The 15,280-nt window shown below is 42.3% G+C and overlaps 1 protein-coding gene across 4 annotated transcripts in view; it reads right to left on the bottom strand.

Moving 5' to 3' along the window:
- Positions 1 to 4,178: 4,178 nt before the first annotated feature.
- oxr1a (oxidation resistance 1a) overlaps positions 4,179 to 15,280 on the bottom strand; it is a 176,910-nt gene continuing 165,808 nt past the window's right edge. For 3 of the 4 annotated variants that reach the window (XM_064338057.1, XM_064338068.1, XM_064338088.1), the window contains 6 exons: positions 14,456 to 14,536; positions 12,818 to 12,943; positions 9,324 to 9,476; positions 8,741 to 8,836; positions 8,331 to 8,404; positions 4,179 to 6,077 (listed from right to left, as the gene is read on the bottom strand). In XM_064338057.1, coding sequence (XP_064194127.1) covers positions 5,942 to 6,077; positions 8,331 to 8,404; positions 8,741 to 8,836; positions 9,324 to 9,476; positions 12,818 to 12,943; positions 14,456 to 14,536 — 666 coding nt within the window. In that variant the 3' untranslated portion in view covers positions 4,179 to 5,941. The remainder of the gene's footprint in view (positions 6,078 to 8,330; positions 8,405 to 8,740; positions 8,837 to 9,323; positions 9,477 to 12,817; positions 12,944 to 14,455; positions 14,537 to 15,280) is intronic. The other variant, XM_064338078.1, reaches the window with a different exon arrangement.

The following is a 15,280-nucleotide window of genomic DNA, read 5'->3' as shown; positions in this document are numbered from 1 at the left end:
GCTAACGAGCACAATTCTTCAGCCAGAAGAAGAGGTAGAACAATTAGTGAAATCAGCTGGCTGAGTTCATGGGTGGAAGACACACATGGCAGGATGATTACTTTCTTCCACCTCTGGGTGGAAGTACTGTACAGAACATGCTGGTGCTGCAAGCAGCGGCTTTGCCAAAGCTTCCACCGGTCCAAAAAGTACCCTCACCTCAGGCACCTCAAAATGCTCCTCAAAATTCCAACAACACCAGTGCATGTTTGAAATGTGTGACTGCTAGTCTTAAACATTGCTAGTGCCTTCAGTTTAACTCCGGGTACTCATCCGCGATGTCATCTATTTCACCCATCAGGACACGCTCAAGCTTGCTCAGTTTCTTGATTCCTTCTTGTTCAAAATGCTCTAAAACTGGGTAGTAATGGTGTCCAATGTGCTGTACTCAATAGTATGACTGGGCATCAGGATGAACATAGGCAGCAACCTAACCCAAGTAATGCTTGGTTGGCTTACAGATTTGAGGCATCTGAATCGGCTGAAGATCGGTCTTAATCACAAATTTGGAAACCTTACTGAATAGGTACTCAGAATGTTAATCAGTTCTCTCTGTAAGAATGCCAGTTTTTACAGTCAACAGCCTCGTTCACGCCTGAAACTGTCCGCTGCTTCAGCTGCAGGGAGGCACTCCAAGTCCCTCATCAGATCTTCTGCCATTACAAGGCCAAAGACAGTGTTCCCTTCCATAACATTTCTCACAAAGCACACTGGGCTTCATTGATTTACCGTTTTTAGTGCATGATGCAATTTATTCAAGGGAATTGAGCACAGACTCATATTAGCTGAGAAGTGAGCGCAAAGCAATGAGGCGAACAGTCCCCCGGTTAGGACAAAGAGGTTTCAAAGGTGTAACATCTCGCCCTGATTTTGCGATGTCCTTGAAGATGACCTTGAATTTGCTTGATTGAAGAAGATTGACTCATGTACTACAGCTATTGAGTGTCTGATGACAGCAGTGGCTCCACAAGGTGTTTGAAATATAAGGTTGAAACTACGTGGAACACAGTGTACATAAAGCAGGCTGTTATTTCTGCACAAGCATTCCTTGCATTCGACCAGACATGTTTATGGCTCTATTATGAGTCAGTCCTCTGAGTTGGGAGAGAGGCAGATCTAGTGACTTCATCATACCTAATACCACTTTTGAAATACTTTCGAAGTCGAAGCAGCCAGTATGTCAGCTCCAGATCACCTTCTGCTCTGTAGTGAATCAGCTGTTGAAAGTTCCTAATCTCCCTCACAGGGCCCCTAAAAGCCATTCCTTCATATGCCAAAGCTTTGCCCCCCAACAGTCTCCATAAGATCTCGTCAGGCCAGTAAATGCTGCCGTCCCAGTTTGTGTGAAAGTTGCACATGGATTGGTTTTTTCTCTTTTCGATTTTTATCATTACTACAACTTTGGGACATCAACTGTCTTCGTGCACACCAAAGTTGCCATGTTTTTTTTCCAATTTCAAAAACCTTTTGTTACAAATGTCAGATCGATTTGGATGCGAGTGTGGACAGTTTTTTCAAAGTATTTGAGGACAAGACACCATTTATGCAGGGGCTGTAATTAAGCCAACTGAACTCTTTAAATGACATCTCTTGGAAACGGAGCATTTTATTGATAAGGGCCTGAACAGATATACACTTTATGTTTGGCTGATTTAAGCGGTCTCCAAGCTCCCACTAACTCTTCACCACCTGACTCTGTTCTCTCGCTCTCTACAATATCTGAAAAACGTGATACTTGAAAGGGATGTCTTGCCCAACATCTGTGCAAACATTCGATTACCTTGGCTGTGTCCTAGGTACATTTATGGTCTCATACTTTGGCAGAGGGCACTAATTAAGGCATTAAAAACAACCATTCATAACAACTAGTATCTGAGTACCTTGACTGAAATGTCTGGAAATTAAAACTAGGGCAATCCATTAGAGTCTATGTACGTACATACAATCGCTTAAAGTAACAAATGCTTGGATACCTCTATCACATTTGCAGTTGTGTTGACATGTTAAATATATACTAAGAGTTTGAATTCCATTAGTCAGCATTTTTAAGGACCATACCCACATTTTGAATGTTAAAGCAACAAATTTAATGTACTTTACATTGCTGAAAACCAATTTGCAAAGCAAACTACAGCTTTTTAGATTTTTTCTGAATTATTTTTTTAAATACTTCCTCACATGGGGAGACTAAAATTAATTAATAAAATGCCTGTGAACATAGTTTTTCAGCCAAATTCCTCATTACAAAGCAACCTAAACACGCCATCTGTTCAGATATGAAGAGGTGTATCTGATTGGTAACTGCATCAGTATTGTACAAGGTACATCAACTCTGAGCTAATCACAGCAAACCGAGTGACACTTCGGTTTTCCTGAATGATTTGATTCTTTCCTCTATAGATGCAGATTCAAACCTTGCCAGGTCATCACAAGTATATAGTGAAAAAAACAGGCCATTAAGCCCTTGTCCTGCTGAACCATACGGTCTTCGGTTTTTAAAAAACTTTGAAATCAGTAAGCAGTTTAGATGGGAGACACCAGCTTAGGTGAGTTAACCATGTAATGAAATGCTACAGTTTCAGTGGGAGTGTAGTACCATGATTAGGACTTTTAACTCCAAAAGTGTAGAAATCCCAGCTGAGGCACTGCAATTGTATCCTTGAGTAAATCAATTTATATAGCTTCAGCAAAATATGAAACTGTACAAATGGATTTTATGTAAAGAGCTGAGGTGTAAAATCCAGATTCAGAAAGTCCTTCCCAGTACTTTGTTACAATCACCTGGATTTGCTAATTTAGCACAATTCTTCAGCTGGGAGGTAGAACTACAGTAATTAGTGACATCAGCTGGCTTGGTTCATGGGTGGAGAAAACACAAGGCAGAACTTTAACTTTCTGACCCTTGGACTTTCCACCTCTGGAAAAAATTGAAAGCTGAAGTAAAACGTCCATTTGTCAGTTAAATGCTGAGTATCTGGCACTGCGCCCATCTCGGCCATGAAAATGTCAATGTTCTCTTCTACATGACCTCGCAGGAGGTTCATCAGCTAGTTATGACTGGGAGTCTACAATGGCAGGAAACGGTCAGTCTTTCAGGGACATGGTCCTTAACACCCACACAACCCATGTTTAAAAAATAATGGTTTGTTTGCTGATGGTTTTTTAAAGGAGAACAGCCTGTACTTTCCCCACTTCATTTAGACAGGGAAAGTAGACATATAGAAATAGGATCAGAGAGCAGAAAGTGCCACGGTGGGGAATCAAACCCCAAGATGCAAAGATTGAATATTTGAATATGGTAGGTAGATTTGAATATGGGTCGAGTTGGCTCCCCTACAGACTTCTGCACGCGCCTCCCCTTCAGTTTTGTGCAGGAGTATACAGAGCAGAGCATTTCAGCACAGAGGGTCCTTCTGATGCTTCCAGGGTGTTTGAACTTTGCGTTTCTTTGCTTATACTGAAACTGGATACGTTGTTCCCAGGAAACGCTTGGTGAGGATATCTGCTTGAACATCTGCCAGTCTGGTAACACCATGGCACGTGGACAACTGACGACAGCCCTAGCCATACCGCTATCCTGCAAGGTCCTGGAAACAGTCTCGTATACTGCTGGCTCACTGCGATAGTAATGAAGGAGCTTTTTGTATTGAACAAATTATAACTCAAATGATCTTTACCACTATGAATATGTGCCCTTGTTTGTGTTTACTCCCTAATTAATGTCAATGTTGACTCTCAGTAATCTTTATAATGTGACCATCTATTGACAATTTTTGCATTTGTTCAATTTCTTGTAAATGCTGACAGGCTTTATTCAAGAGTTTGTTTTTGTTTTTTTGCCACATTTGCCAACAAAAATGTAACTATAACTTTGTGATCCATGGCACAAAAGCATATACTAAAACAGAAGGGGGCCTTGTACTTCTGTTGCAACCACACACAACAAAGCACGTTTTTATTATTTTAAAACACCTTCCCTAGTATCTTAGTGCCAGGCAACACAAGTGCTCCTACTGCCCCTTTCCAGGAAAAGATCTGTTTGCAATGCACTGGCTTGGTCAATATTCAATACTGTGCTGTAGTAAACAAAACACTGCAGACAGGCTGAAAGTAAAAAACCAAAACAATACAGTCACAAGTCCCAGGTTAGACAATTTATTCATTTGTATTGTTATTTATACATCACTGTTACACTGTAATCTGGTGAAATTAATTGGAGGACTTATTCATGTAGTTCTTTGTGACTCCACAGGGACACTAACACTGCTGTGGAAGACCAGAGAGGGGGAGAGAAAGAAAAAAAAAAAAGCTACTGAGAAAAAAAAATTGTTATTTACATCTCCGCGTCCTCTAGCTGTCTGTAAACATTGTCTACACGCTAACAACGTGACACACCACTGGACAGGTAACATGGAGAGGAGAAATTCACGCTCTGCGCTGGACTTCGACGTTCAGCGCCCGCGGTGTTCTCTTCGTCTGTAACGCTGGGCGTTTGGGAACTGCCCGGTAACTTTTTTTTTTTTTGAATAAATACTGCAGCAGCAAGCTTCCTATGAACAGTTAACATCTTCATGATCTAAACAAAGAAAACTGACTGTACAGCTACTGCTAATGTACCCAAGAACCTGGCCTTATGCTTGTATACTAAGATTAAAGTGCTATAAGCAACCCACCAATCCACACTTTATATATATTTATATTTATATATATGTATTTATGTATATTTATATATAGGAACAAATCTACTATTTTAACATTAATTTACAGGGTAATATACATTATATTTGTAGCAGCTGAAATGTCAGCACAAAGAAAGATCACTGTCACACTTATAACAGCAATATATATAATTATATATATTTATATATAATCACATATATATAAATATATAATTGCAATATATTTATGTAAAACAATAAACCACGTCTCAGGCTTTTCAAATTATATCCAGAAAAGCAATTATTTGTCAAGACGTAAAAGCTTTACAAGTTCTCTCTGAAAGAACAACAGGTAGACAAAGTGCCCCCCGTATTACTTGAGGTCACATGACAGTAATTTGCATATTCCACAAATCTATTGCAACACATTACTGTCTACGAACAGTACACACAGCTCCTGGCTGGAGGAGGTGTTAGCTGAACTCACACATACACCCACTTAACAGAACAGTACGACTATGGGTATTCTGATTATAGCTATGTGCTTGGAGATGGTACGCAATGATGGGTGAATGACAGGAGAACTATAATACAAAGTACTCTATACTTTGCTTCCCAGGGCAACAGCCAGGTGGGAACTGTTGGCGTTTCGCAGGGTCCTAACCTGCGGACGTGTTTAGGCGTTGCACGCAGCGGAAACCTTGCGCCGTCGGCTTTGCGCACTTCCTCTCGGACACAGTTTAAGGCCTGCGCCAAGTACGAATTACCCGACCAAGGATGGTACGAGGAAAGATCCGGAAAGAGGGGGGTCAGCTCTGTATCTGCATATGTTGCCGCAGTTCCTCTGCTGGTCCCAAACCTGTGCTACCATCATCGGCACCTGAGGTGTTAATGCTCCGATGGTCTTCAATCCCATAATTCCATGAACATACCAACGGCATGCCTTTCTGTGGCTCCCTACGTCACCCTCCAAACCCCTAATCCCCCTCCCCCCGGTCCCCCGCGTCCTCCCTGCACTCAACTCTGAGAAAACACACCAATAGTAACTTCACAAATAAGCTCTGTATTGACGCAAGTAGTAACAGTAGTAACAGACAGTAAGCTTGGTCGCACGCTTTCTCGCCGGCCGTCCGGGGAGTCGAGGTAATGCGCAGTCAGGTTTGGGACACTGGTGTTTTGGGGAGGTCCTACATTTCAATAATCCCCCCCTACCCAACCCCCCGCCTCCCGCCCCCCCAGGAGTCTTATTCGAACGACCAGATCTCGATGTCCTGCACATAGAAGTCCTCCTTCCTGGACAGCATAGGGTTGCCAAATGTTTTGCACGAGTGACTCCTGCCGTGATAGAGGTCTCCGTCCAGCCACAGCCCAAACTCGCCCCTGTGAGAGAAACAAAGGGATGTTCATTGGGATGAATCCCATTTTGGCATCCAGAACACACTCTTAGCCATAATGACTCGCAAATAAGTACCTATAACAAGGCTAGAACAACAGTACAAGACCTAGAAAATTGGTCGCATTATAGACAAATATGAGTCAACTGTAGACACAGTGATCCTGGAGTCCCCACAATGGTATATGAGGTTTTTCCCAGAAAGAAGCAGGTGGCTGTAGTTCTGATGCAATACTGACTGTGGCAGGCGATGATGAGGAGAGAAGACGAAAGTCCTGAACTGCCAGATTTTCTGCAGGCATCATGGCTGTCTAACGTCTGAACCCAACTACCCCAATACCATCCATCTACCTGCAATGTCCATAGTTTAGATCATGCTTAGCTCTACACTGCAGAAATGTGTTTAATTGGGTAACCAACATGTGATGTTTTGATCTGACGAAAGCTTGATGCTGAAACGTGTTGGAGTTTGTTTTTAAAGGTTTAATATGACCATTCCACGATAATAAAGGCATTTTAATTGTCAAAAAAGAGAGTGCCTTGGAGTTTTCTTTGATTTTGATGTCTATACGTATCCCATCCAAAGAGCACCTCAAACAAAATCTGTTTGAGTCCAGGAAGCGCTCCTACCCAAACATTTTATGTAGTGATGAATGTTGAAATAGCTAACTCAAGATGTCTGATCATCCTTGGGTACAAGTAGCATGTAGCATGTGGGGAAAAAAACCTTGTCAGGGACATGCAGGAACAAAGAATGCTGGTGAGATCTACAGTCAACAACAAGCAGGGTCTGAAACAACTTTGTTGAACCAGCCACTATGTCCTGGTGGATGAAACATGCAGAAATTTAAATTAAAAGAGCAATAGATTTGGCACTGATTTTCACAGAAATGCATTGGCAAATGTTAATTATTGTTCAGTGTCGCTCTTGCAGGAGTCAAGACTGGCGATGAAAGCAGACCACAGATATGTCCTATCAGAGCTGCCTAATGAGCACAAGGATTTGTGGGAGATGAAGTCATCTACGAACTTCCATGTATGTTTGGGTTTTTTTCAGGAGCTTGATTTCTACACAACAATGCATCTGGCAAATTACATAAAAAACTTCACTTAAAATTCCGTCTTTCATGCCACTCGTTACATGTACCTCCATTCCAGTACTTATTGTAATTTGTATTCGTCCTAATATTGAGTCTTCCCCCTAGTTTGACTTAGCATATGTTAGGTCAGAATAATGTTCACTGCGTGAACTGAACTGTGTTCTTGGTTATAAATAAACTGTACAAAATGAGTATTGTACCTTATCGAACCTGTGTTTTGTAGTTGTTCCAATGACCATGATATGAGGTTTTGTACGCCACTTTGGATAAAAGCGTCTGCTAAATGAATGTAATGTAATGTAAATGAGTGCCGTTTACCCGACACTGACATAATCTACCCACGTTTGGCGGGTGTTCGGGAGCTACTTTCAGACCCTAAACAATTAAAGACTTCGTCATTTGTAGAGAAAACTGCTATCTAAACAAGATTAGGTCAAAACCTAGTATATGGCAGGACCTAACACACGTGATCTGGCAGACAAATGGTGTAACTTCATAACTCGGCCGACCGATGGTGTAACTTCTAATAAACAAAATCTGTAAAAATCAAAGCTAATGTTAAATAGCAAGAAATAAACAACTATTCTTACAAATGCCATCTTGCTGAATAAATTTGTGAGCTACTGTCAAACTTTAGGGTCATGTACTAACATGCTTTGCGCTAGGACAGGATCCATAGATGCACTGGGTCTCCATTGTGATTTTAGCATAAGCGTTAAAAACTTTTTCCCTTCACTTAAATCTGGAGCAGGGGTATCGAACTCCAGGCCTGAAGGGCAGCGGTATCTGCAGGTATTTGTGGTTTCCTTTCAATAAGCAGCCAATTAATGCCTGGAGAACAATGTGTGTGGACTCAAGCCAATCAATGATTTAAACAAATCACCAGTGCTGAAAAACACTGGGAAATAGCAGACACTGTGGCTCTCCTGGGCTAGCACCTGTGATACAGAGCATTCACTGGTAGTGCATCCAAATGAAGACGGGCTGTTAACCATACAAAACAGCCCGCCAATCCCTCCATTTTACACAGACTGTCCAACTTCCTGTAAAGCAAGCTCTACTCCCTGACGCACTTTCTCTCGCAGCAGTTCTTCGATGAAAGCACCCGTGTTCTCCGGTAATTCAAACGGAGTTACTCACTCTCCACCTCCAAATGCTAAGGAGTCCATATCTCCCTTGATGAAAAACATGTTGTCCCCTGTCCACTTGAATACCTGAGGGGAAAGAAAACAGCACCGCGCGGGTCATTGTGTGAAGAAGCAGTTGACAGAGAAAGTGTTATAAACTGACTTCATGCCTTGATACACACAATTGGCCTGCTTGCTGAAAGAACTGGAGTAATCTTGTTGTGCAGATCTAAATAGTTATCAAGGCTGGGTAAACACAAAGACAGAAGAGGTGGGCTATGAGGGGCTCTGCGCAGAGTGCTGCTGTCAGTTAATTTGCGCATGCCCACATCTGCAAGGCCAATGGCGGAACAGAACATCTGAATATTACAATTAGACAAAAGGGAGCCAACTTTCCAAAATCAGTCCGAACACCCAGCATACCTCAAATTCTGGGTAGAAGGAGAAGAGGAAGGTCTCCCCGGTCCCATAGAAGCCGTCGCTGACTTTGAAGGGCTCTGACGCTAACGCGCCAAAGATCTACAGGTACATAAACATGCAATATCAAATGAGCAACAAAATGGATTCAAACACATATACATTTTTTTTTTTTAAAGAACCTGAATAAAGTCTATGCCATGGTCATTTGCTTCCTTCATATATGAAAATCAATGATGATTAAGTTTTTCCATGAACACGTTTTCCATCAAAGAAAATACATTCTTATAAAATGAAACCCGAATTCAAACAGGAAGAGAAACTATGGTTGGCTATATGCAGCATGAACAGCATATAGCCTGTGCTTTCACAGACACATGACCAGTTGCTTGGCAGCTCCCAACTCAATGCCTTCCTGGAGGCTCATATATACACTATAACACAAACCACAAAAACTTCATCACAAAACCTGATATGTAGTCTACATTTGAAAACACATTAAGAGAAACCCATGGTAAATTCCAATGTCTCGAAGTAAGGCCTGAGATGCTCTTTAAAAGGCAGGGAGGGGCTTGGGTGGGGCGCTTACCCCTCCGTCGCTGTCTTTGATGACCAGCAAAACGGGCGTGTCCTGGCCCTGCATTGCACGGTACAGCGACTTTATGCTCATGCCGTGCTTCGACGTGCCGAAGGCCAGCGTCCAGGGGTACCCGATCGTTCGAGGCGGGAGGTTCTTCGCCAGCTTGACAAAAAGCAGCAGACGCAACAATCAACATTTATCAAAGACAAATTTATAAATTAACTCATGGTAGTCATGGCGACAAAGAAAAAAAAAAAAAAAAAAACAGGCGGTGCTCTTCCCAGCCGAAGAGAAACTTAACTACGATCGATGCGCCTGACGCACACCACTCTTTAAATATGCTGGGGACGCTGTGCACACTGTTTTACCCACGCATGTTTCTATGGATCTCCTATGGCAGGCCCCAGCAAGTCCAACTTCTACAACACTTGGATTACATTAAGTTTCACAAACGGATTAATCACAAAGGGTTTATCCAATTACCCTTCAGAAGGGGTCAAAATGTAAACACCACCCTGAGACGAGGTGCTTAACATTATCCACAGTAAATGTGATAAAATCCCAAGATCTCACACGCTCGGACTCAGACGCTATCAGGTTTCTAGCAAGCCTTCATTCTTCCAAGCGCCCGAAGAGCGAGTAGGCAAGGTGGCGATAACAGATGAGATAACGATTGCTCCGTACCATGTGGTGCTGTTCAGGGAAACATACAATCTGCCACTATTCATTAGCTAGTTTATTAGCTAAGCTAACAAAAAAAACAGTACACCCTCTTTACAATCCCTGCCCTACCTGCCATGGGCTTGTATGAGGTGTGTATTAAATGGAAGCCCTAGTGAACTTAAATGAGATGCTCCACTGGCATACAAACCCTCGCGCAGTAAACACTGTCTGAATATAACATCTGCAGTCCAGGGATGGGGAGTTTCTTTAGGCAGGTACTTCCCTGCCCCATCCCTCTCAGTGGTCTGTGTGTGCTGGCTGTAGTCCTGAAGCAATGTCTATCTAGCGCTGCTGACGAACTGCAGACTGAAAACAGGCTACAGCTAGTTACGGAGGATGTTTGGCTTCATATGCCCTCTCCAAACCTGTCATAATGCTGCAGTGATGGACAGGCTTGAGTACAATTGGCTATTCCAAATAAATAAAAAATGAGTATAAAAAAAACAAGAAAAATATGATACTGTTTGTGAAATAAGAATCAAGGTCAAAAGCTAAACATCACACCTCCCACAGGATTCTCAACAATGTGGTTCAACCAGTCTTACGGGTGCATCAAGGTATGACTTAACGGCAAGATACAGAGATATTTGCAGCTGGTAAATTCTTTCAAGATGCAGTCCTCAACCTCAGTCAACCCGTTGCTGACACCCCTCCCCCTCCCCAATAATTATCCCACCCTCTCTGCCTGCTCTCCGCTTACACATGTCAACACCTCTCAACCAGTATCCCACCACCCAACTACCTGCTCCCTGGATCCCATCCCTACACCCCTCTCCAGTCCATCTCTCCCAGCATCCTCCCATTTATCTCTTCTCTGGAAAAGTGATCCCTGTCAGCTCGATGTGTCCCTGCTGTCATCAAACAAGCCTTTCCCTCCAATCCACTCTGACCCCTCTGACATCTACAACTACCACCCTGACTCTCTTCTTTCCTTTCTTTCCAAAACTCTCAAAATTGCTGTTTTTAACCGGCTGTCTCCTTTTCTCGCAGAATAACCTTTTATACCCTCACCAGCCTGGCTTCTGGGCTAACCATTCAACAGAGATGGTCCTCCTAGCGGAGAGGGAAGAGTTCCACTCTGCAAAAAACAGCGTCTCTCTTCTCTATTTGGATCCATCTTGACCTCTCTGCAGCCTTTGACATGGCTGACCACCACTTTCCAGACTAGCCTGGAGATCTATGGCATAGCTCTCAACTGGTTTGCTTCCAAAGGAAAGTCAAATCTTCCAGGTTCAGGGTTCCCATTCAAGACATTATGTTCCAGGCCATTTTATGCAATCAACTCCTGTAATATAGACTGTTATCACAGGGATAGGGAGATAGCACCGGGGAGGGGGGTTACTGCCCATCAATTGGACCCTTCTGAGTGTGTACTGTACCCATAAATCTTAAGCTTCTTTGCTTTCTCTCCAGTAATAACCCTCTCGCCACAATATGTTTACTTGGCCCCACACATCTAAGCTTCTTTTTTGTTATATTTCTAGCAACTTTAGTGTCTATTTTACTTGTACTACAGGTTAATTAGGATAATTAGAATATCAGTGGTTTAAAAATTCTTCTCTATGTAAAGTTTTTTAAATTATTTTATTTAAAACCACAGGAGGCCTAGTACTATTGGCCTGTATTGTATCTACGAACCAATTATTTTTATTTGCAAATTGTTCAATTTGTAAGACAGGAACAATATTTGTATTTTATTTGTGTAAGGTCCATACTATTTATTTATTTATTTATAAGACATCCATACCCCCAATACAGATGTCTCATATTACTAATGCAGGCCATACCTTTTTTTCTAAAATTTCGGTGTCAGCTGGTCTACAATAAAATGAAAGTTTGAAATGAAGAACAAATCTGATTATAAAAAAAAACTCCCTACTATTTCATCGAACACCTTCTGTAGGTGAAAAGACAGCAAACCGAGAAGACAGCAAACTAATACCTTGTATGCAAGCAAATAAGAAATGTATGTTACATGACTGCTTTTGACACCTAAAACATACATAACGTGGCTTGTGTCAGTGGTTATTGATTTATTTAGATATAATGATATCACCGTTTTATCAATTCATGTAGAGAAGAAAGTTCTATAAACCTGCGGTGAGAATATGCATTTTTCTGCGTTTTAAAAAAATATTGGAAAGGGAAACCCGCCCCCTTTTTTTTTCTTCCTTTGTTTGGGGGGTTGGGGGGTGGGGTAGAGGCACTGACATGCTATCCTGTTATGGACGATTTTCTCTGTAATGTATGCCTTACCCACTAATTTTCTGAAAATTGTTCACAAAAAAGAAAGAAAGAGAAAGCTAAACAATGACAGATTCTTTATTAGTCATGACCACAAAATAGGCCGAAACTGAAACCTTTTCCAAGGTACTAAACTTCCTTAATTTACATAGAAATCTTGAGAGTATTTAGTTACAGGAAATCCATTGTACGGTTTGTGGATGTAAATACTTTTTCACATAAGTAGAAACCATTGCAGATGTCATAGCAGCAACATTCATTCATATTCATGTATCAAGAATAAATGTTTTATGGATAATTACTAAGGTGTCTGAAACAGCCTAGGATTCATCCTCCACCCAATGACCTATTCATGTCAACAATACTATAAATGTTTCCTGGTAAAGTGAATCCGCATATAGTACCATACAACGTGAGGACAGAAATTTAAATCAAAGCCAATGACCCTACATGAAGATGACAAGTAATAGGATAAATCATGCATTGGTGACAATCATACTAGAGAAGTCCTTGGGGACACCATGACACTGCAGTACCTTCTCAATTTGATCTGGCAGCAGAAGGTCGCTTGGCTCGCTGAGGTTGGGTCTGAACGTCTCTGGCTCCAGGTCAGTCTTGATGGAGGTGCCATGCTTGGAGTTGACCTCCTCCTTAGTCGAGATCTGACGGGAGGAGAGGCTGTCAGAGGGGGTGGACCACAGGAAGGAAGGCAGCACTGGGGCACGCATTACTTTTCACGGGATGGCACTTGGTCTCAATTTGATTTGGGTGAAAAATAAAAGTAATGTGTCCCCGTGGATCAGTGACCTTCACTTTCAACTCAGAACTTCAAAGCCTAAGTTTAAAAAATATTATTTATTTGTTTAAATAATAATTAATTCAGAGTTGATGAACTTTTCCAGCAGAGCGAAGTGATGAATTGGTATTGGGCACAAACATGGCATGGTGCAAGGGAGGCAGGCTGCTTTTGTTAATGCAAAGGGGGGCAAAACCAGGGCAGACAGTGGAACTGTATGTGAAAGCAAAAATCCAAGATGCAGACTCAAAAATCAACATGGAGACATCAATTAAAATACATGCGTACTGAGATTGCAGAAACGCATATATTACTACATCCAACCTTTTTGTACATGGATAGACCTAATTTTGAGGAATTGCACTTGGATCCTTGCCACTTCCATGCTGATGAGTGAATTTATTAATGCATATTTCTGGGTTATATACATAGCACATACTCGTAGCAGGATACTCTTGTTCATTATTAGCACGCGGTAAATGTTGGCTGAAGAAAAAGCAGCATCATTAAAATTTAAATGAATGGCCCAAGGTCCGCCAATTAATTAGTCACAATCTTTCAATGTGGCATTTTGGTGTTTGGAATCATTTGGATCATTCCTTCTTCTTTAACAAAAGGAACTGTGCGGTGACCTGAACGCACTCAAGTTACTGTGTCCTTGTAAAATTACCTGCAGTGTCTTCAACCAATGGTTCCACAGCAAGGCACAAGCAAACACACTTCCAGTGAAAACATCCCCCCCACCCCGCCCCACCCTGCCCCTTCCCGCTAGGATGGAAAAGTAGCACCTCTTCACCGAGGCTGCTGCAATGTGTACACAGTTTGTGAGGCGTCACTAAAAGGTGGGCAAACAGAAAATTCCTCATTTGACTGGACATTAAATAAATGCGAATCACCTGGGTACACTACTGGTTAATGCTTTTAGCCTACTGGCGAGATTAAGCCTTTGGCTGATCTCATTAGTTCTTGGGTGCCTGAAATCAACCCTAATGAAGCCTATTTGTAATCACAAAAGTGGACTGAGGATCTGGAGAGGCAAAACAAGAGTTGGCCGGTGTGTGGCTCCAGGTAGCCTACACCCACACCAATTGCTGCACTCCGCTAAAGCTTGGCATCTGTGCCATTGGTGAGCTTCCATGTTTGTCAGAAAATTAGGGAATTTTCCGCAGAAACAGTCTTTTTTTTCAGCATTTTTTTTCTCTCGGTTGTTTCTTGGAGATGCGACTGTAGTAATGCCCGGCGGCTATGGACATGAACCCCACGGGGGGGGGGGGGGGGGCAGCTGTCCCCCAGGCCAGAGCACTACCACAGGGATGGAGGAAAGCAGGGGTGGGAAGGTGGCTAACGCTCTAGAGAGAGCTGGAACTGGGCGGGGCACCTGGAGACGTTTGCAGAGCGCGCGCAGGTCTTCGCTGTTTAGCGCATCGATCCTGCGGTGATACTCAGCCAATGACACTACCTGGTGCAGAGACAGGGAGAAGAGTAACTGCTGCAGCTGGGAAGAAGATGTTGAGCACAGCAGTGGGGGGGGAGAGAAAATCAAGGGAACACCGGCCAACTGGCCGCATTTGACCTGCCCTGGAGACGCCCTCAGTTCAATCCAACTTCAGGATTCCTTGTCATAAATTGTAATTTTATAACCCCTGAATACCCTAACCAGCCAAGTTCTAGGCCTATGTGATGAAAAATGTTCAAATAAACAAACAAAAAAAGTGCTTGGAAGCAAACTTTTTTTTTTTTAACCCGATAACCCACAGGCTTAGAACGGCTAGTTTCGATTTTAAAAACAGTACAGAAACACTATCATGCTGGTTGCACTGTCTGTCCTGATCTCATTATGTGTAAAGAATGAAACAGAGATTGCCTAGGGCTCATTAAATTTTCAAGTAGTTCCCACAGCTTGAAAACAAAAATGGAAATGAAACAAAATCTAAATCAACACGACTTCATGACTTCAAAATTTTTTGTCCCACACAGTTTCACAAAGGCTTTAGTCATGTTTCCTAGCCTGGTGGCACAACATTGTGGCAGCGGAGGAAGGCGTTTTTAATTTCTCAAGCTGGACAATTTTGTTTGACAAGATTAAATTTCAGGTTTGCCGGACATGATGGATCAGTATCATCCAAGTGGTTCTGCAAAGCGTAAACTGAAGGGGCAGAGAGAGGTCGGACACGGCGGCAGTTCTGCAGAAGGTAAAATAACT

Source organism: Anguilla rostrata, chromosome 1, assembly GCF_018555375.3.
Source record: "Anguilla rostrata isolate EN2019 chromosome 1, ASM1855537v3, whole genome shotgun sequence".
In the NCBI taxonomy this organism is placed as follows: Eukaryota; Metazoa; Chordata; class Actinopteri; order Anguilliformes; family Anguillidae; genus Anguilla; species Anguilla rostrata.
This window is presented reverse-complemented; position numbering and strand designations above follow the sequence as displayed.